A 23196-nucleotide genomic window follows, 5' to 3' on the forward strand; every position below is an offset into this window, starting at 1 on the left:
CCACAAAGAATCAGGAGAGTCCAATCTTGTGATTTTGGGGCAAACTGTTCAGAATTTATGATGCAAGAAATACAATGTGCTGGCTAGATGTAGCAGCGTTATATCTACAAATCTGACTCTTCTTGAGTATAAATCCTCTGAGAATGAAACATTATCTTTTCCATTATGATTATATTGCTAGACAGCTACTGTGGCATACCTGGCTTTGCTAAATAGATAATCCAGTATCATGACATGCTTGATGACTGTGGCTGGATTCGATCCTATGACCTTGTGTTTCAAAGGAGCCGTCTTATCCCAGTGAGCTATTCTCACTGCTGGGAATTGCTGTGTTCAGTTACTGACTAAAAAAAGTAAGCCGTTTCTCCTGTGGCACGCGGTGTCAGATTTGACCCAAGTACAAACGGCTGTAATTCAGTAATATTTTGACATATCAAGGTGATTGTGATTAGATTACATGCTTTTGATGACATTTCCAAAGTTTCTTCTCCATACGGTAAACCGTTGCAGAGTCAAGGCATCACCTCCGCTTTGGTGTGCTCTGTAAAAATATGTGCGCGTTATTCGTGAACAGTTTGACTTATCAATGTTAAAGATTTTTCGTCGGCATAGTCTGAAGATGATCTGTTACGATTTTCATGAAAATCGGAGCAACGGCCTAGGAGGATTTCGAAAAAGTAGGCTTTTCATAAAATACAAATGACGGAAAAACCTTCATGACGACAGTGACGTCATAGGGCCCAGTCGAATTGTCTACATCTAAAGAATCCTATGATACCTTACTTAAGAAAAATGATCTTACGGTTCACAAGTTATGGGCGTAAACACACCTCCGACTTTGACCCCATGGTGGCGCTATAGTGCTTCAGTGGTCGACAAAACTTTGCACCATACGGTTCTATGGGCTGCCATAGATCCGACAAATTGTGGCAACCAAATTGTGACAAGTGGTAACCTAATCATCACCCCTGGTTGCCCCCCTGGCAACCACATTATTGTAGCCCACTTTTTTCTTGTACTTTATTTTCATTTCAACAAATAAATCATCATTGATGGCATTCGAGCATATGCTTTGCGGATGTTTAAATTTGCATTCTGATTGGTTTACTACGTCCCCACTGTCAGACATAGGCTAATTGTTATATTTCCCCACATATGCAGGGTTTTGATACAGAAATGCATTTTTCATTCGCAATGGCAAGATTAGCCTATAACAAAACATGTTAAGTTATTTCGATTTGGCATTAGAACTAATCAGACTTCATCTGTAAGCAACACCACTTTAGCTCACGTTAGCAAACGCTAGCTAGTCTGAGAACAGTCTGTTAACATGAATATTTGCAAGTCTCCAAGTTTGGTAGCAAATCTATGCATGATTACATTGTAAACCAGAGTTATTGCATTAGTTATGTTTTCCAGATTCTTGTCATTTATTGTACATGCTACCTTATATTTTCCAGTTTTCAGCTCAGCAACCTCGGTTTTGCATATTCTAAACTAGCCTAAACCCAAATTTGGCTGCTACATTTCCAGTGTTAGCAAATGCCAGCTAGTCTGTTAACATGAATATTTGCAAGCCTCCAAGCACAGACGTCACACTTTAAATCCTACCTGTTGCCTTTCACCATCCACTTATGTAACTGCTGTCGCATCCCTTGACATGCCATCTCCTTTTCCCTCTTTCTTTTTCAAATTTTAGCCCCCGACAGCTTTTTTGCTTTATCCATCATTTTCCATAGACGACAACTCAATACTCGTACCTGCTCGCTCAGCGCTCACGGCGCCCCCGCTCCCTCTAGATGTCAAAATTGGTGGCCAAGCCGCGGTAGTAGGGAACCTATTGTATTCGTTAGTTTTATTATTATTATTAATAATCTTCTTCTCCTTGCGCCACAATAACTCAACATGTTATTGGTAACAAATTTTCAAATTTGGCACATTGATACTACATCCAAGTGGGTACCCCCACACCAAATATGGGACACCTTCAACTGTAGGGGGCGCCACAGGCCACGCCCTAAAGTCCGATTTTCAAAGTGATGGCATTTCCACCCCATTGCTCCAATTCTTCTGAAACTTGGTGTGCATGGCTCATTTTTCATGAGGAACAAAAAAGCCTCAAGGACCCATATGGTCCGCCATGATGGATTTTCCTGTACAGTGATAATTTGGGAAAACCTTCAAAATTCCTCTTCTCTTGAACCAAAGCTCTAATTGACTTGAAATTTTGAACAGATATGTATCATCTAAAAACGTTACTTAAGACAGTTGAATCAAATACAAAATGGCTGAAAGGGGTGTACTTATGTAAATGTCCACATTGCCTCAATACAATTTGTGTCACTAAATCAAATGTCATTTTGAATGATGGTTTTTCAAACCTAATAGGGTTCAAGATTACATCACTCTGAAGTACCATAAACAATTTCACCTTGGTATGTCAAAATATGATTGAATTAGAGGTGTTTCAACCTTGGCTGAATCTAACAACGCTTACCACAGGAGAAACAGCTTACTTTTTCATACAGTAACTGAACATGACAATATTCAACACTGAGAATAGCTCAATGGGCTGGGACAGTGACCTGCTAAGTATAAGGTCATAGGTTCGAATCCGGCCACAGTGGTTGAGCCTGTCTTAAATTTGAATATCTGTTTTGTTAAACAGGATGACATCGTTCTGAAGTACCATGCGCAATTTCACCTTGATATGTGAAAAGATCATTGAATTACAGCTGTTTAAACTTTGGCCGAATCGAACAATCCGTGCTACAGGAGAAACGGCTTATTTTTTTTGTACAGTAACTGACCATGTATTCTCATCCTTGAGGGTAGCTCAATGGGTTGAGACGGTGTCCTACAAAGTGCAAGTCACAGGTTTGAATCCAGGCACAGTCTTTTGGCCTGTCATAATTTTGATTACTTGTTTAGTTAAACAGGCAGACATCATTCTGAAATACCATGCGCAATTTCACCTTGAAATGTCAACCGTTTCTTAACCTTTGTCCCAAAGCTGACCAAAAACTAATACTCATATCACGCAGTCGGAGCACAGCTAGATAATCAGCGTCAGCAACCTTGGGTACCCAGCATGCAGTGCGGCATGTCAAAAAACGCAAAGACTTGTGGAAAATAGTTTGGTTACAACAGCCGTGCAAGGGATTTCAGTTGTTGTGTTCGTTCAGTTAGATGTTTGTAATGTTATTGTTTGTTAGTTAATATAATCTTGTTGGTCACCCTGATTGTGCATGTTGTGTAGTTTAATGGGACCAGAGAGTCGGCTGCTGTACTGTCACAGGCTATTCTCGCAAGGAGCTGAATATGAGCGCTGCCCTAGCCCAGTTGCCCACATGACTATTGTTAGTTGTGCATTGACTGAGAGTCTGGAAAGAGATCAACTCAAGAAGAGTTTCAGTATCCTATAAAAAGTTAATACTTAGCCCTTACTAATCATAAAATCTCAGCAGTTGGTGTGTAACAGAGAGGCTAGAGAGACTGACTAGTAACCTTATGCTCATGAGTTCAAATCCCCGTTCAGCCTATTGTTGTTGGCCAAACATGAAGTAGTTTTGCTCTCTTGTTGTCCAAGTCTCGATCTTCTACAGTTTTATGTTTATAATATTTTGCCATTTTGCGGAGGAACCCGCATCGCTGCTTGCAGCTATATTTAGGGGCCAAGTAGCGAAGCTGCGAGGAACCTATTGTAATTGGTAGTATTATTATTATTATTATTATTATTATTTAGGGGCCAAGCAGCGAAGCTGCGAGGGGTCAAAGTTGGACTCGTGTTTGCACACGCAACTTTTGAACCGTATGACCCATTTTCAAAAATGAGGTACCATTGGATTCCCTGGACCACGACGAGTTCAACACACCCTATGGGGTCAATTTCCGGTTATATAGATTTTCCGCTATTTCCGGTTTTATCAAAAACCTTTGAAAGCCTACTCCTCCTACAATCTTTGTCAAATCTTCTTCAAAATTACCAGATAGCTCTTCAGACCAAAGTTATGGTAGAGCATTTTGATACCCACAACCGTTTGTCCGTGACAGCCAATCAAAATCAGCAGAAAAGCCACCAAACAGGAAGTGAAGTCATATCTCAGTAGTTGTTTGAGGCAGTGAAACTAAATTTGGTACGCCGCCTCGGAACCTTATTCTGAGGATGTCCTCCAAAGATTGTGTCATGTGACTAAAAGGGGGCGTGGCCGGAAGCATAAACGTGTTTTGGCTAATAACTGTTGAAGTGTTTACCTTAATAAAGTAATTTCTTTGTCTGTTGATGTCTTGTGAGATATCAAGCCTGACTATTAATAACTTTTCATAAAATTCGAACGGACGTGGCCGCCATTTTGGATTTCATGGAAAAGTGTAAAAACCTTTTGCACGCCCCAATTTTTGTCCAATGTTTACCATATTTTGCAAAGATGATCTTTAGACCCAGTTTCACAAAAGCAATCAGATGAATTTTAAATTTTCAAAAACGTTTGTTCGGTAGAGACGATCAAAAGCGGTGGCGAAGCCGCCAAACGAGGCGCAAGAGCATATCTCAGCAACCATTTGCGCGATTGTCACCAAACTTGGGTTCCATCGTTCCCATGAGAAGCAGAGGAGGCCTGCAGTGTTATACCAGAAAAATAACTTTGAACTCTCAGTACTCTTGAACGCAAACATATATTTCAACCAAACTTGGTGTGTTGCATGAGTGCAACAGGTTGTTGTGACTTAATTGTTGCACAAGTGCTATGGAGGCCATGTCCTGCTCTGGACTGCTTGGCCCCTCCATTGCTGCTTGCAGCTATATTTATTATTATTATTATTACACATCTTCTTCTGCCATGGGAGTCTATGGCAGCCCCTAGAACCGTATTGTCAGTTGTCAGTGTGCCAAGTTGTGAAACTTGGCACACTCTTTGGGACCAGTCCCCTCATCAATTTCACCAAGTTTCATGTCTCCCATTCCAACCATCTAGCGCCACCAATGGGTCAAAGTTGAAGATGTGTTTACAGACGTTACTTTTGAACCATATGCCTCATTTTCCAAAATTAGGTATTGTTGTATTCCCTGGATCAAGACGAGTCCAATGCACTCTATGACGTCATACCCAGTTATATAGATTCTCCGCCATTTTGAATGTTAAGGAAAAGCGTTTTTTCGCTACTCCTCCTACAATTCTTGTCGAATCTTCAAAATTGCCACAGATGATCTTCAGACCAAGCCTCACAAAAGTTATCCTCTCGCAACCGTTTGTTAGTTACAGCCAATCAAATTGATGTGGCTGAATTGATGTGGCCGCCATTTTGAATATAACGTTTTTTCGCTACCTCCTATAAGGTTTGTCCAATCTTCACCAAATTTGGCACAGATCATCTTCAGACCAAGCCTCACAAAAGACATCACGTGTTTTGATTATCTAAACCTTTTGACTGGAACAGCCAATCAGAGTCGTCAACCAAGCCACCATAAAAGAAGTGAGGTCATATCTCAGCACCTCTTTACATTTACATTTATTCATTTAGCAGACGCTTTTATCCAAAGCGACTTCCAAGAGAGAGCTTTACAAAGTGCATAGGTCACTGATCATAACAACAATATAGCCACAAAAACATTGCGAGTAGCCAAAACATGAAGCACACATTGTGAACAACCAAAGTAAGTGCCAAAGGGAAGAACCATAAGAGCATGTAGTTAAACAAGTTACAATTAAACAACATGAACCGCTATAAGTGCAAGTGTACCTGTGGAAAAAAAAAACAAGCAACACTAATAAAAACAATATATCACAGCGAGTACAACATTTTTAAATAAGTTACCACTAACCACAAGAGCAACAAGTCTCTAAGCAAGAGTCATTGTGATCCTTGAGGAAACTAACATCGGGTCAAGCGAACCATTCCTAAGTACCGTTGTACTCCCGGAACAAGTGCGTCTTGAGCCTTTTCTTGAAGGTGGAGAGACAATCAGTGTCTCTGATGGAGGTGGGGAGTTGATTCCACCACTGGGGGGCCAGACAGGAGAAGAGCTTGTGTTGGGACCGGGCGGTCTTGAGCGGTGGGGCCACCAGGCGGTTGTCTGAAGAAGACCGTAGGTGACGGGTGGGGGTGTAAGGCTGCAGGAGAGACTTGATGTAGACGGGTGCAGTCCCGTTCACTGCTCGGAAGGTCAGTACCAGGGTCTTGAATCTGATACGGGCCATGATAGGTAGCCAGTGGAGAGAGATGAGGAGCGGGGTAACATGGGAGCGTCTGGGTAGATTGTAGGCCAGGCGGGCCGCTGCGTTCTGAATCCTCTGAAGAGGGCGGGTTGCACATGCTGGGAGACCAGCGAGCAGCGAGTTGCAATAGTCCAACTTGGAGAGGACAAGTGCTTGGACTAGCAGCTGGGTGGAGTGCTCAGACAGGTATCTCCTGATCTTCTGGATGTTGTAGAGGGTGAATCTACACGACCGGGAGACCGCAGCAATGTGGACCGTGAGGGAGAGCTCGTCGTCCATGGTAACCCCAAGGTTCCTGGCAGAGGATGAAGGGGTCACCGTCGCAGATCCCAGGGTGATTGAGAGATCGTGGGAGATGGAGGGTTTAGCCGGGATGATGAGAAGTTCTGTTTTGGCGAGGTTCAGCTGGAGGTGGTGCTCGGTCATCCAGGCGGAGATGTCTGTGAGGCAGGCCTCAATCCTAGCTGAGATCCCCGGATCGGTCGGGGGGAACGACAGGTACAGCTGCGTGTCGTCAGCGTAGCAGTGGTAGGAGAAGCCATGGGAGGTGATGATTGGTCCAAGTGAGGTGGTGTACAGAGAGAAGAGGAGGGGTCCAAGGACGGAGCCCTGTGGGACACCAGTGGAGAGCTGGCGAGGGCCTGACAGTTTGCCTCCCCAGGAGACCTGGTAGGATCTTCCCGACAGGTAGGATGAGATCCACTGGAGTGCAGTGCCAGTGATGCCCATCTCAGAAAGTCTGGAGAGCAGGATCTGGTGGTTAACCGTATCAAATGCTGCAGAAAGGTCAAGCAGAATGATGACGGATGACCTGGAAGCCGCTCTGGCAGACTGGAGGGCAGTGGTGACTGAAAGGAGGGCAGTCTCTGTGGAGTGGCCAGTCTTGAAGCCCGATTGGTTGGGGTCAAGCAGGTTGTTCTGAGAGAGAAAGTTTGACAGTTGGTTAGATACAGCACGTTCAATTGTTTTTTAAAAGAAGGGTAACAGTCATACCGGTCTGTAGTTCTGGAGGACGGCAGGGTTAAGGGAGGGTTTTTTGAGTAGAGGGTTAACTCTAGCCTGTTTGAAGGCAGAGGGGAAGGTGCCAGAGGAAAGAGAGGAGTTTAGGGCATGGAGAAGAAAAGTTATGACATCTTTACTGCATTGACACCAAAATTGGTATAAGGACTAGGGACCCTGTTCTAAAGAGTTCCAAAATAGGTAATGCCATTTCACCTCTAGGTGGCGCTTCAATAATCAAAAATTTGGCACCATTTATCTTCAGATCAAGCCTCACAAACCTTTTCACATTCCGGTAAACTGATCAAAGTCGGTGATGAAGATTATATCTCAGGAAATATTCGCTGAATTGACAACAAACTTGGTACAGGTGCTCGGGACCCTGTTTCAAAGTGGTCCACAAAAGGTTGTGTCATCTAACCTCTAGGGGGCGATCCCGTGTCTGACACATATTAAATTGTGATACCAGCTGAATTGATGTGGCCGCCATTTTGAATAAATGAATAAAACGTTTTTGGTGAATACCAAATATTCACCTAATTTGGCACAGATTATATTCAGACCACAATCACCTTGACATGTCAAAATAGAACTGAATTACAGCGGTTTAAACTTGGGACAAATCTGACAACCGCTTGCCACAGGAAAAATTCCTTATATTTTTACGCAGTCACTGAAATCTGATTTCCAGCACTGAGAATAGCTCACTAGGATAAATTGGTGTCCTGGCAACGTCAACGTCAGAGGTTCAAATCCAGCCAAAGCTGACAAGCTTGTCATGTCTCTGATTCTCTGTTTAGCGAGACTATAAGCCACTGCAAAGGAAGCCAGGTACACCGCAGTGACTAGATGTCGAAAGTTTCTTCTGGTTTATCTGACTTGCTTGGCCACCACATTGCTGCTTGCAGCTATATTTCTATGATAGAATCTTATGAGATAGGGCGCCTACCCTAGCGGTTAGGGATGCGTATTGATAAGATTTTAACGATTCCGACTCCTTATCAATTCCTGCTTATCGATTCGATTCCTTATCGATTCTCTTAACGATGTTCCCCTCTACAGCCAACTAGGTCTGTGCGTCCTGCACCCCCCCACACACACACTCGTTCTAAACGAATTTCTTAAACTGGCTTTGACTGGCTCTGAAATGAGCTAATACCTACCACCTCTAGGCCTCTTCAGGCCTCTGTTTTCAAAACAAAATCTAGTCGGAGATAGAAACTTTCAGTTTCCTTGTGTTCAAGCTTCTATTACTCAACACCAGTAGGACTTACAGGGGTCCTAACAACAGGGGAAATAACTTCAGTGTCACCTTTCAAAAGAGACCATTTACATGCATGTACTCCAAATGGTTCAACAACAGCTTTCAATGTACTTTGGGTATGTTGTTTAGGCGTTTTCAGGCACATTTAAAAGGACTATTAAAAGGTTAAACAATTAAAATGCTAAGTTTAATAATGGATTAAAAATTGATATGCTCAGTTTAATAATGGGACACGCGAACGTTTGCTGATAACACACGCCGCCCCGATAACGTGAAATTATCAATAAGATCAATACTAATGGGAGACGAATGCCGGAGCTAAAATGTATGCTTCAAACGACGGGACAGAAGATAACTAGATCGACTACACACAATAAAGGCAAATTGCTTCACACAGTAACAAGTGGTTGTGATCACTTTTGAGCAGTTTAGCTCTACCGTAGATAGTTGGAGATGAAGTGCGAACGTTAGCTGCGCTGCTGCATGCATCGAACACATGACGTTCCAGTAACTTCATTCCATGCTGTGTTCAAATGCTTCTTCATATTTGTAGTATTTCCTCCCTTCGACGAAAGACTTTTTACACGCGTTACAAGTGGCGTTGTCGTCATTTTGTCGTGTGAAATACAACCAAACTTTAGAACGCTTCTTCTTAGTTGCCATGTTTGCTGCAGTCTGTCTGAATAAAGTATAAAAGTTGGCGCATGCGCAACGGCACAGAGAATCGTTAACAGAATCGTTAAGGAATTTTGCTAATGATTCCAAGGAATCGATTCACTGGGAACCGGTTCTAAACAAGAACCGGTTCTCGATACCCATCCCTTGCAATAAGGCATGCGTACCAACTTTCAGACATCTTGGCCTGACAGGGTCAAAATGCCACCCTTTTGAAAGTGACAACTTTGAAGTGTGTTCTGTAAGGCCACCTGTGCTCTGGTCAGGCCCATCATGCTGAGATCCATTCTTTAAAAGTTTTGACTCAGGACTGGGAATGACATCACACCTGAGTTCAGGGTTGCCAGGTCCGGCAAAGATTTCCAGCCCAACGAGTGCTCAAAACCAACCCAAAATGTCTGAAAAGTAACCCAATATTTGTTGGGTGTACAACAGAGGAGTTACCACATGTATCCAATAGATGCCTCCATAGGGAGTCAGGTGGCTGAGCGGTTAGGGAAGCGGGCTAGTAATCAGAAGGTTGTCAGTTCAATTCCCGGCCGTGCCAATTGACAGTGTCCTTGGGCAAGGCACTTCACCCTACTTGCCTCGGGGAGAATGTCTCTGTACTTACTGTAAGTCGCGCTGGATAAGAGCGTCTGCTAAATGTAAAATTTAGTTAAAATGTAAAAATGACTGGTGGATTAATATTTTCCCTGTTTTCTGCTATCCTCACGTTTCATTGGTTCATTACAACAAGTTATTTAATAATGCGGTTTCCTATCACCACCGAACAGAGACACGGAGCAACAATAACTTTATGAAAGTGAGGATACACTTTACTAAAGGAAGTGTGTGTAGGTTATAGGGGTGGAACGGTACACTGAAGTCACGGTTCGGTTCATACCGCGGTTCAGACATCACGGTTCGGTACGAGTTTGGTACAACGGAGGGAAAAGCAAAACAAACCAGGTTCCTCTACGAGTGAATACGGCGCATTGAAGATGACATGTAAATTCCGATTGCGTCAGTAATTTGTTTGGCCCTAATGGCTGGTTAAGCACTGTAGGGAGAAGTTAAACTTTTTTTTGGTCTCGTTCCAGTGATTGGCACACCTGGGTGATGGCGTCTGATATTTTTTGTCATTTAGCACACGCCAGATGCGTTATATGCGTTAGCATGTTAGATGTATTTCCACTCACATACCCCACAACCAGTGACGTGCGGGGATGTCAGTAAGAGGCTAGGCACTTGAATGGGAAAATGTGTCCAAACTTTTGACTGGTACTGTACATGTTGAAGAATACAGGATCAAAGTGCGCAATTGAGTTTTTCGCTTGTCGTCCGCAGTGAACGGACAATAAAAGCACTGCTTATTCTAAAATGTTTTTGGTATTTGATTATGCGTAACTGCTACATTCATCATCGTAACGTCTAAACAATTGGAATAACATACATATTGCATATATAAATCACAAGAATAAACAGTAAAAATACAAATACAAGTTTATTAAATAAAATGATTTAATAAAAAAAATTACGTTTGAATTTTGGCAGGGTAGGCAGTGCCTACCTTGCCTACCCAGACTTCACGTCACTGCCCACAACTGCTGAACAACGCCGACACACAGTGCTTGTCTTATCCATAGACATAATAAAAGGTCTATGGTCTTATCCACCACTCTCGCCTGTACTAATGTAACTGAATGGGAAACCGAAGTTTTCCCAAACTTGCAATCTTAAAAAGGCCGGCGGGTCCTTTATCTCTCGTGGGTCGCCACCACTCGCCATACTCATCCTAGTGCTGCTAGCTAGCCTATCTCTGACTCACGGCGGCGCCAATCAGAGCTTCAGAGCTACAGATTAGATATCCCTAAAGAACACGAGTATCTAACAATAGTTTCGAATTACATTAATTAATTTGCACGCGAGTTTTATTTATTTTTATACCGCATATTCTCTGTGTAATTTCATGCACCGAACCGTGACGCCCGTACCGTACGGTTCGGTACGAATACATGTACCGTTCCACCCCTAGTAGGTTATGAACTACTATTGCTTGCTCTGCCCACACACTTTCCCCATACATGCTGTTTTCCTCTCCCAGCACAGGTGGGTGCGTGCCTATGTTCCCACAGCCCTATGTTCCCACAGCCCAATGTTCCCACAGCCCTATATTCCCAGAGCCCTATGTTCCCATAGCCCTATGTTCCCACATTTCTAAGAGCTTTTCCAAAATTAAGGTTTCACCATTCCGTAGCTGGCGATTTTGACGGAGCTAGCTAGCTTCCAAACTCTCTTGACCCTAACCCTAAATAAATCTGGGAACATAGGTCTGTGGGAACATAGGGCTGTGGGAACATAGGGCTGACCCCGCACAGGTCACGCTAAGGCAGAAATGCTGCGGCCGCATAAGGTTTAGAAGTAGACCAAAAACATGCCACCAGCAATCAATACATTATACCGTGACACTGTTTTCAAAGTTGCCGAAAATGCTTGACAACCACGGATATTGAAACTCTTCTTGAGTTGATCTCTTTCTAGCATCTCAGTCAATTCACAATTGACGAGTCATGTGGGCAACTGTGCTTGGGCAGAGCTCATGCACAACCGTTAGCGAGTGTAACTTGAGAATGTGCAGCAGACTGAATATATTTTAAGAGTCAGACTCTCTGGTCCCATTAAACTACACAACATGCACAATCAGAGTGACCAACAGGATTATTTTAACTAACAAACAATAACATTACACACATTTAACTGAACGAACACAACAACTACCACTGCCTAAACTGACATGCAGAGCAATGAGTTTCAACAACCGTTAGCACATTTACTCTCTATTTTTTGACTCTACTCTTAATGCAAGACTATGTTTAAGTTATTGTCGGAAATTCTCTGTCAACCCTCCCTCACCAAATCGCTTTGTTCATGCTTTCTTAAGTCTAGTCCTTAGTTTAATTGTGCCAAAGAAGATGATAAAATGACCAAGCAGTGTTTGGTTGATTAAACTTTATAGTTATGAAGAAGAAGACCTTCTGTTTCTTTTAACAGTATAATTAGCTGTGGCCAAACTAGCCACAGAATGGCTACTAGTCTAGAATGGCTACTAGGCCAAGGAGTGAAGGTGGGTGCTTGGTCAGCCCACCCTTTACAAAAAACCTCAAATGTGTGTGCGTCTCCCCAAGCTCGCACGTGTGTCAAGGGCTCTGGCCCCTTGTGTGTGTGAGAATTTGGAGCATGTGCGGGGAGGAGCAGAGGGAGAGGATTTGGGGAAAAAGCTCTAGCAATTAGCCAAGCAGGCATATTTCAAATATTTACAATAAATCTACTTTTCATCTTACATTCAACTTTTTCTCAGATTTGTGTATTAAGCATTCTCAAGAGTCTTCATATGAACTTGTGATTGAATCAGAGTATCACTTTTTGACCAGCGGATGTGTAAAGCATTATTTTAGCGTTAGCGATTAATTTGATTTGCTGTATATCAATCATTTTTTGGAGATATGAAGTTGCCTTTGCACATGGTAACATCTTGTAGTGTCTTCCTCAGGACAAACCAACTTTGGTTTTGATCTCTCAAAGATTTGCTGAGATATGACCCAACTTCGTGTTTGGTTGCATTGCTGCCGATTTTGATTGGCTGTACCAGACAAATGGTTTGGAAAATCAAAATTCCAGCGATGATTTGAGTGAGGGTTGCTCTGACGACGATACCTGCCAATTCTGGAAAAGATTGTACAACAATTGTAGGAGGAGTAGCGAAAAAACTTGTTTTCTAAATCTTTATTGTACAGAAAAATCCAATATGGCGGCCTTTATAAGTTCTTGAGGCTTTTTTGTTCCTCGTGAGCTGTAAGGCATATATACTAAATTTCAGAATTTGGGGACTTATGGCCTGCAAATGCCATCACTTTGAAAATGGGCAAATTGGGGCGTGGCCTGTAGCGCCACCTTCTGTCTTAAGTGGCCCATGTTTGGTATGGTAGTTACTAATGCTCTGCAGTTTCAAGGGCAGGGTATTGGTATTAGCTTTGGTCAATTTTGTGACAAAGGTTAAGAAACGGTTGACATTTCAAGGTAAAATTGCATGAAATTGCGCATGGTACTTCAGAATGATGTAATATTGAAGCCAATAAGGTTTGAAAACCATCAGTCAAAATTATATTTGATTTATTGACATTTAAATAAATACATTTAGTCATTTAGCAGACACAATATAAAATACACCCCTTTCAGCCATTTTGTATTGCATTTCTTATTCCATTTCACGCTATATAAAGCAGTACCGGTCCTAGCACGTTTGGCGCCCTAGACAAGATCTCTCCCAGCGCAGGTCACGCCAAGGCAGAAATGCTGTGGCAACCGCATGAGGTTTAGAAGTAGCCCACAAACATGCCTCCCAAAATCGACATATTTTAACACTCTTTTCAAACTTTCCCTAAAATGGCTTGAAAACCGTGGAAACTCTTCTTGAGTTGATCTTTTTCCAGAATCTCAGTTAATCCACAATAAGAGTAGTTGTGTGGACAACTGGGCTAGGACAGAGCTCATGTTCAGCTGCTTGCGAGAATACCTTGTGGTAGGACAGCAGCCGACTCTCTGGTCCGATTAGTTGTGTTGTGCAAGTAGGGTGAAGTGCCTTGCCCAAGGACACAACATTATTTGGCACGGCCGGGAATCGAACCAACAACCTTCTGATTAATATCCTGACTCCCTAACCGCTCAGCCATCTGACCCCCGCATGCAACATGCACAATCAAGGTGACCAACAAGATTATATTAACTAACAAACAAAAAAATTACAAACATCTAACTGAACGAACACAACAACCGAAATCCCGCGCACGGCTGTTGTAACCAAACTATTTTCCACAAGTTTTTTTCAAATGCCGCACTGCATGCTGGGTAGCCAAGGGCGCTGACGCTGATTATCTAGCTGTGCTCCGACTGCGCGATATGATGAGATGCTAGGGACGCGCTAAGGTCTCGGAGTCTCCTGCATATACCAGTTCTGCCCGATTAGCAAGCTATGTTTTTTTTAGCAATTGAATGGTAATGCAAGCTAGCCACCTTCAAGAAAAGGCTCAAGACGCACTTGTTCCGGGAGTACAACGGCACTTAGGAATGCTTGGCTGGACCTGATGTTAGTTTCCTCCAGGATCACAATGACTCGTATTGAGAGACTTGTTGCTCTTGTTGGTTAGTTGTAACGGTTTCAAATTCTTGTACTCGCTGTGAAATATTTTACTGTTGATTGTTTTTTCTACAGGTACACTCTTGCACTCTTGTGGGGAGTTTCATGTTGTTCAATTGTAACTTGTTTAACTGCATGCTCTTCCCTTTGGCACTTATTTGGTTTTCCACAATGTATGCTTCATGTTTTGGCTGCTCGCAATGTTTGGGGCTATCTCGTTGTTATGATCAGTGAACAATAAAAGTGTAGGGTACAGTAAAAGTGAAATGGAACACGTCTTTCTGCCTTGAAGCTGCATGCGCATCCTCATTGTTTGTAAACACAAGACCCCATCTATATGTAAAGATAACATCCAAGCTAACAATTTCGCCAAATCTGACTGCAGCTTTGTATACCATATGTACCGTGTTATGGTTGTTTGAGTTAAACAACTTGCTAAATGAATTAAATGTCTGTTAAATTTCAAATCCAACTATAAATGTATAAAAGAGAGAGTTCCAATCAAATCTGAATTTGTTTTAAACCTAGAGGTTTAAAAGACTACCTTTGCCTAAACTGACATGCACCAACTCAGAGCACTGAGGTTCAACATAAATGTACACATTTAGTCTCTATTCTTTACTCTACTCTTAATTCATGACTATGTTTAACTTAATGTCTGCACCTCTCTGTCACCAACTGTCTCTGGAGTGGGGGGTGGGGGCTTCATATCCAACAAATGACACCCCTGAACTTTTAAAACAGATCTAATGGCCTACTACAACTGTAAATATACCATGGCTTCTTCTCCAATTGGGCCTCGATACAATGCCATCTAATATTTTCTGCCCATTCTGCACAGTTTGGGGACTTTCCACACCAGCACCCTTTGCCCAGTTCCTCTATTCTGCCCTACTACATGTGTTTTTCAACACCAGTTACAATCAACCCTGGGCAGGGACGGTGTCAGAGAATTATTAATGCAGGTGCTGAGGAGGTGCTAGATCATTGACAGGGGGAGCTGCACAATTATATGTATATATATATATCTACAATTAGGTCCATAAATATTTGGACATTGACACAATTTTCATCATTTTGGCTCTGTATACCACCACAATGGATTTGAAATGAAACAATCAAGATGTGCTTTAAGTGCAGACTTTCAGCTTTAATTTTAGGGTATTTACATCCAAATCAGGTGAACGGTGTAGGAATTACAACACATTTTATATGTGACCCCCCCCTTTTTAAGGGACCAAAAATAATTGGACAAACTAACATAATCATAAATCTAATTGTCACTTTTAATACTTGGTTGCAAATCCTTTGCAGTCAATGACAGCCTGAAGTCTGGAACCCATAGACATCACCAGACGCTGGGTTTCGTCCCTGGTGATGCTCTGCCAGGCCTCTACTGCAACTGTCTTCAGTTCCTGCTTGTTCTTGGGGAATTTTCCCTTCAGTTTTGTCTTTAGCAAGTGAAATGCATGCTCAATTGGATTTAGATCAGGTGATTGACTTGGCCATTGCAGAACATTCCACTTCTTTGCCTTAAAAAACTCTTTGGTTGCTTTCGCAGTATGCTTCGGGTCATTGTCCATCTGCACTGTGAAGCGCCGTCCTATGAGTTCTGAAGCATTTGGCTGAATCTGAGCAGATAATATTGCCAGAAACACTTCAGAATTCATCCTACTGCTTTTGTCAGCAGTCACATCATCGATAAATACAAGGGAACCAGTTCCATTGGCAGCCATACATGCCAACGCCATAACACTACCTCCACCATGCTTCACTGATGAGGTGGTATGCTTTGGATCATGAGCAGTTCCTTCCCTTCTCCATACTCTTCTCTTCCCATCATTCTTGTACAAGTTGATCTTGGTCTCATCTGTCCATAGGATGTTGTTCCAGAACTGTACAGGCTCTTTTAGATGTTTTTTGGCAAACTCTAATCTGGTCTTCCTGTTTTTGAGACTCACCAATGGTTTACATCTTGTGGTGAACCCTCTGTATTTACTCTGGTGAAGTCTTCTCTTAATTTTTGACTTTGACACAGATACGCCTACCTCCTGGAGAGTGTTCTTGATCTGGCCAACTGTTGTGAAGGGGTTTTTCTTCACCAGGGAAAGAATTCTTCTGTCATCCACCACAGTTGTTTTCTGTGGTCTTCCGGGTCTTTTGGTGTTGCTGAGCTCACCAGTGCGTTCTTTCTTTTTAAGAATGTACCAAACAGTTGATTGAGCCACACCTAATGTTTTTGCTATCTCTCTGATAGGTTTGTTTAGATTTTTCAGCCTAACGATGGCTTGCTTCACTGATGGTGACAGCTCTTTGGACTTCATATTGAGAGTTGACAGCAACAGATTCCAAACACAAATACCATACTTGAAATGAACTCTAGACCTTTTATCTGCTCCTTGTGAATGAAATAACGAACTCCCATGAGGGAATAACATACACCTGGCCATGGAACAGCTGAGCAGCCAATTGTCCAATTACTTTTGGTCCCTTAAAAAGGGGGGGGGCACATATAAAATGTATTGTAATTCCTACACTGTTCACCTGATTTGGATGTAAATACCCTGAAATTAAAGCTGAAAGTCTGCACTTAAAGCACATCTTGATTGTTTCATTTCAAATCCATTGTGGTGGTATACAGAGCCAAAATGATGAAAATTGTGTCAATGTCCAAATATTTATGGACCTAACTGTATATTATACATAAATACTATTAATAAAGAAGCAGTACTTCTCTTGAGTGGTTTTTATTCAGATGAATAATCATTGGATTCAGGTCAAAAGTCTATCACTTGAACTGGTTTCATCACTTAAGACAGTAAAAATCAGCAGCTTGGCATGCTGGGACATGGAAAGGATTAAACTTTTAGATTTTCATCAAAGAAAAATCAAAAATTTGATTTTCATCAAAACAAATCCAGCAAAATTGTACAAAGTCCAGCTAGAGAGGGGTAGTCCAGCAATGGATCTGTTTTGCTCTCAGCATCCTCTGTTGCATCCTCTGTTACACTCAGCATCCTCTGTTGTTGCTCTCAGCATGCTCTGTTGTACTCTGTTGAGCAGGCCTCTGCATGACCCTCCAGACCTGTAAAAGTGAAGAAAGGGTCCATGTCAGTAGTGAAAAATGAAGCTTTTTTTCATCTACACTTGATATAAACTACCGTTTTGACTGTGAAATGCAGTGACAATACTTGAACTTGAATCCAAATGCGTTGGAGACCCATGCAAAGTCACTCAAAACACTGGTTCGATTCCAGGCTCTGGCAAGAGTATTTAGCTCTAAACTGGTCAATATATACACATCTGACCAAAGACCAGCTCGACCTTTGCCTGTAAACTGTGATTCTGACTGTCGGAGACCTTTAAATAGCCTGACCTAGTGAAATTGGCAAAACTAGCCTGGCTCACGTAGGTCGCTTTCTCAGGGCATATGACGAATGAAACAGGTTCGCCTTGAAACATCCGAGATACTGGCTATCTTTAGCAGGCTCTTGTCTACGAAAAGCAGTCCTCCCTGACGTTTTTGGAGTAGAAGTGAGTGAAATACAAAATTGTTTACACACTGCCAGTGAGCGAGCCGAGTCTGACTCTGAGGCTAACGTCAAAACAATGTACCCCCCGGGACGCAGTCTCACTCCAATTGCAAGTTTTCCACAAATCACAAAAATAATCGCAGCATCTGGCTAAATGCACAATTCCCACATCTCTTGAAGGCTGCCCTGCTCGACTTTTTTGGTGTAGAATTGACCGAACTGTAAAATGGTGATCTTATCAACATGATGCGACCAAAACATGTCTGCTGCCTAAGCCTATGCGGTCTCCCTGGCGTCCGAACTCACTCCAATTACAAAGACTTTCCGACACAATTCTGAGCCGACAGGTCTGTGGGGAATCGCTTTTTCTCCTAAAGGCTGCCATCCTCTACCTTTTTGGTAAAGAATTCGCCGAGATGCCAAATGATTCACTAATTATAAACCCAGAGGAAAAAAGCAAGCTACAGTATTCTGTCACTTCAAACTCACGATCTAAAGGTCTAAAAGTGCTCAAACCTTTACCATAATTCAAGAGTAGTTTACTTTCACAAACCCAATCATTGATTCTAGCTTAAAATGTGTAAAAATAGGTGAAATGACTTACCGAACGTGGCTGCCTCCAACACGGCTATCAGGCGATTCCAGTTGAAAACAACAATGGCAGCTGAAAAATAATTTATATTCGTAACGGCGAGCTGCGATTGGAAGCTAAATGATACAGGAGCTAAAAACCAGGGAGTGAGGGTCGGGGGCTTGGTTCAGCCCACAATTTCCAGAAAGGATGTGTGTGTGTCTCGCCAAGCTCGCGTGTGTGTCAAGGGGCAGGATGAGTCTGCTTGCGCTGTGGAGCTATTCAATTGAATTCAATCATATTTTGACATATCAGGGTGAAGTTGCATATGATATTTCAGAATTATGTCATCTTGAAGCCAATAAGGTTTGAAAAACCATCAGTCAAAATTATATTAGATTTATTAACACAAAAATATTGTGGCAATGTGGACATTTACATAAATACACTTTTTTTCAGCCATTTTGCATTGCATTCCTTATTCAATTTGACCCTATAGAAAGACATGTATTCTAAACATCTGTAACAAATTTCAAGTCGATTTGGATCTATGGTTCCTGAGGAGAATGGTTTTTAAGGTTGTACCAAATTTGGACAGTACAAGAACATTTTTAAGTCTGACAATGTGGGTCCTTGAGGCTATTTTGTTCCCCATGAGAAATAAGGCATGTCTACCAATTTGCAGGCATTTTGGATTAATGGGGCGCTGGGGAAATCACGTAGACTTTGGGTGTGGCTTATAATGCCACCTATGGGCGTACATGGGCCACTAGCCGTCTGGGAGTAGTGAGTGACCTGTTGTATCATTGGGCCAAATTTGAAAAAATCGGGTTGAGGACTTTTTGAGCTATTTAGCCATTTCACGGAGAAGAGGAAAAATAATAATAATACTAACAAAAACAATAGATTCCTCCTACCGGAGGAACCCTAATAACAACAGCCTAACAGTTGTCAAACCTCGGATTAAAGAGGAACAATGCGGGTTCCGTTCTGGTCGTGGAACGACGGATCAGATCTTCGCTCTCGCAAGGATCCTGGAGGGGGTCTGGAAGTATGTCTATCCAGTCTACATGTGTTTTGTGGATCTGGAGAAGGCGTATGACCGGGTCCCCCGGGAGATACTGTGGGAGGTGCTGCGGGTATATTGCGTGAGGGGCCTTCTTGGGGCGATCCAATCTCTGTACACCCAAAGCTAGAGCTGTGTCCGGGTCCTCGGCACAAAGTCAAGTTTGTTCTGTGTGGGGGTTGATCTCCGCCAGGGTTGCGCCTTTTGTCACCAATCCTGTTTGTGATGTTCATGGACAGGATATCGATGCGTAGTCGAGGTGGGGAAGGGTTGCGGTTTGGTGGGCTGGGGATTTCATCACTGCTTTTTGCGGATGATGTGGTCTTCCTGTCATCATCAAATTTCAATATTCTAGTCATTGTATTAAAGGTACACTTCTGTGAAGTGACACCATTAAGACATCCAAGCATTACAAAGACAAGATGATAATGTAAAGTGAAATCTCTCTCTATTGTGCTCTCTGTCCCTTTCATTGTCATTCTTGTCCTCTGCTGTTCCTCTAGTTGAGACTGTCATATATTGACATAGGAACCCCCCCGTTACAGATTGCAGTTACATTTCAGTTACAGATGGAATGTTGCGGTTCTTATGTCTGTAATTGTGTGTGTTTTGATGCATCTTGTCTTTTAGGGTGCAGGTATGTCAGCAAGGCTGCCCCACAAGCTCAGGTGGAGTTTGAGTATGATGGTCCCTCCATGAAGACACAAGTACCTGGACCACGATCAAAGGTACAGGACACACATACAAAAACTATCCAGTTTGTAGGGGTGTTTACTCAGATTTTCCCTCATTGGTACAGAGCAAACATGATACGTCACTCCATGACCACGCATTAATGAGTATCTAAGAACTCAAAATTCATTTTATGCATTTAGGTTAATATAGTTTATGTAACAGCTCAGAAACTGTTTAGTAAGATCTTGTGAGACATCCATTTGACGTTCATAAGAACCAGCATCGAGGTATTCACAGAACTATGAAATTCATACTTGCATACAGGTTAAAATGCACTTGAAAGTCAGTTAAAAGGCGGGTTGTTTAAAACTCATACTCCAAACGTCTCTTTATCTTCCACAGGAACTCACTAAACAGCTTGGAGATATCCAGGTAAGCATTCAATTGTTTTTGTTTCTCCTTACAGTATATGTGAGGTTGCATGTGCTTGCCTGTACTTTCTTTCTGTGCATGTGCAGACCTTCATACTTGGGAAACTATTAACTCAGACAATATAGACCACAACACTAAGCTAGGTTATTTTTTCTGCAATTGGCAGCACACTGAGGTTACATGAGGGAGAAGGCCTTTGTACTGAGCATAATTTACATAACCCCCCCCCCCCACACACACACACACACTCTCCTTACTTTCAGACACAAGAGGCACACAAAAGTGTGTGTGTGTGTGTGTGTGTGTGTGTGTGTGTGTGTGTGTGTGTGTGTGTGTGTGTGTGTGTGTGGGTGTGTGGGTGTGTGGGTGTGTGGGTGTGTGTGTGTGTGTGTGTGTAGGGGCCACATAGCATTCTGTAAAAGTTATCTTTCTCGGACAGAAGTTGATACTAAAGAGTAATTTTTTCCCTCGTCTTTGAGGGTTTAGGTTGGTTTAGGTGCAGTTCAATGGGCATCTATGAAGCCCTCTGTGATGTTGCTTGCATAAAGGGCTATGCACATACAATTTGATTTGAGTGCCTGATGCAGGGATGTGGGTCAAATGTTGGGGTGGATAGTCTGAGGATAGAGTGCCTCGGACATATCTGGGTTAGCGAGCAGAAGCAGACCTACTCACTCACTGTGTATGAGCAGTCTGATTGAATGGGACAAGCACAGAAGCTGTTTGTGTGTGGTTGTGTCTGCACGCACACATGTGCATGCAGACAAACAAAAAAAAACGTGCCAAAGTTTTTTTGCAAAAGCATATAACAGGGAACTTCAATGTAGTTAATAACAAGACTATGCATGCCTAGCTCAGCTGGACCCTGAATGCAGCTGGTTGGGAACATTGTCTGCCAGAAACATAAACCTAAACGTAAAACGTTCTGTTGTTTTTGAACGTCTTTGTCATCAGTGTTGCCTCTGAACGTTTCAGCCCTATGCCTGGCAAGTGTGAGAGCGCCGAATTGCGTAGAGGCCAAGAGCGGTATTGCAGACAGAGATTTCAATTATAGCTCGCAACATATTGAAAGACATTTTTGGAGCTGTGAACTTGGTTAAAAAAATTAACTATGAACTGAACTAGTTAATGTAGAAAGTGAACTTTCCCAACACTGTTTGTCATTACCTAGCATATTGATTACTTGGTAAACTGAAGCCATGTTCATTTTAATACCAAGTTTATTTGTTTACAGCAGTGAGAGTAGGATGTATGTATGTCCACACAAAAGTTGTATTATAAATGTTTAAATGCATGTCTGCTTATGGCAAGGTAAATACAGTTAGATTACCCCCAAATTTCCAGTTTATTCCTGTTAATTCCCGTATATTCCCGTTAATTCCCGTGGAAAGTTTCCAACTTTGAATATTCACGGAATTTTGCAACCCTAATGGTCATACAAGAAAACAGGACTTGCATTATTGGAGATTTTCTGATTTTCTGTCTCCTTTTGAGGACTTTTTATCAGCTCTTATCTTTGTTTCTTATATACTAGTGTCATAATTGGACCAATACGCTGTTCCTATTGGTCCAGAAGACGTTCTCAAAAGTTAATAATACACAGAGGTAAATAAACGCTTTTACGGACCTAGCAACAAGCGGTTGCCTTGGAGATGTAGCCATTGACCTTAACAACGTGGCATCTGCTCGGCAACAAAGTAGCCTAAATTGCCCCCCACTAAAACAACCAAATATGGTTTCTGCACAGGTCCGCAAACGCCCCGCAATCGCTTCCCGTTTTAAAGAAGTATCTGAAGCAGACAGAAGACGAATTGATGTTGTTGATATGTTGCCTTGGAGGTGTAGTGACGTCACCAGTGCAAGTGCAGCTGATTGCTCTGACAACATGGCGTCTGCTCCAGATTCGACTTGTTTGATTTGTGATATTCCCACGTATTGTTGTAGTATATAAGAAACCAAGTGTTTACTCCTCGACAGGTCAGCAAACGCCTTTGTCTCCTCGATTTGTTAAAACGACCTACGGTCTCTGTTAACAAACGTTTTAACAAATATCGGTTTACAAAGGCGTTTGCAGACCTGTCGAGGAGTAAACATTTGCTGTTTATCTAACAGTACATTTCATAATTTTCTCTCTGGCCAAAATTGTGTAGACTTATCCACATTGGTCAACCAAACATGTTTCTTGCCATGCATAGATTTGTCCCAGCCGTTTACAGAAAGCAACCCTAACCATCATAACAGCCAGCAGAAGTGAAATCTAAATGTACAATTGTTGTACTACTACTTTGCTGAGATGTTAGAAACAAAATTCAATAAACTGTTTTGAATGAACCACTGAGTAAATGGAATGCATTTATGGACGTCTTTTTTCAGAATAACCTGTGAGTTCCCTTGTAAATTATAGATTTGGTTGAGCTTTTCCTTTCTTCACATCTACATCCTTCTCGTCCCATAGAATGTGGGAGCAATTAACTTCTTCTGCAACTATGAGGAGAGCAGAGGGAACTATCTGGTGGATGTGGATGGAAATCGCATGCTGGACGTTTACACCCAGATCTCCTCCATTCCTATTGGTGAGTACCCAAAAAGT

At 42.3% G+C, this 23196-nt stretch overlaps 1 protein-coding gene across 1 annotated transcript in view; it reads left to right on the top strand.

Annotated features, from left to right (window-relative positions):
• LOC134013843 (4-aminobutyrate aminotransferase, mitochondrial-like) overlaps positions 1-23196 on the top strand; it is an 87927-nt gene that overhangs the window by 33364 nt on the left and 31367 nt on the right. The window contains exons 4-6 of the mRNA XM_062453589.1: positions 20130-20227; positions 20577-20606; positions 23062-23179. Of these exons, the coding sequence (XP_062309573.1) occupies positions 20130-20227; positions 20577-20606; positions 23062-23179 (246 nt within the window). The remainder of the gene's footprint in view (positions 1-20129; positions 20228-20576; positions 20607-23061; positions 23180-23196) is intronic.

The sequence above is a fragment of the Osmerus eperlanus genome, chromosome 2 (genome assembly GCF_963692335.1).
Source record: "Osmerus eperlanus chromosome 2, fOsmEpe2.1, whole genome shotgun sequence".
Lineage (NCBI taxonomy): Eukaryota > Metazoa > Chordata > Actinopteri > Osmeriformes > Osmeridae > Osmerus > Osmerus eperlanus.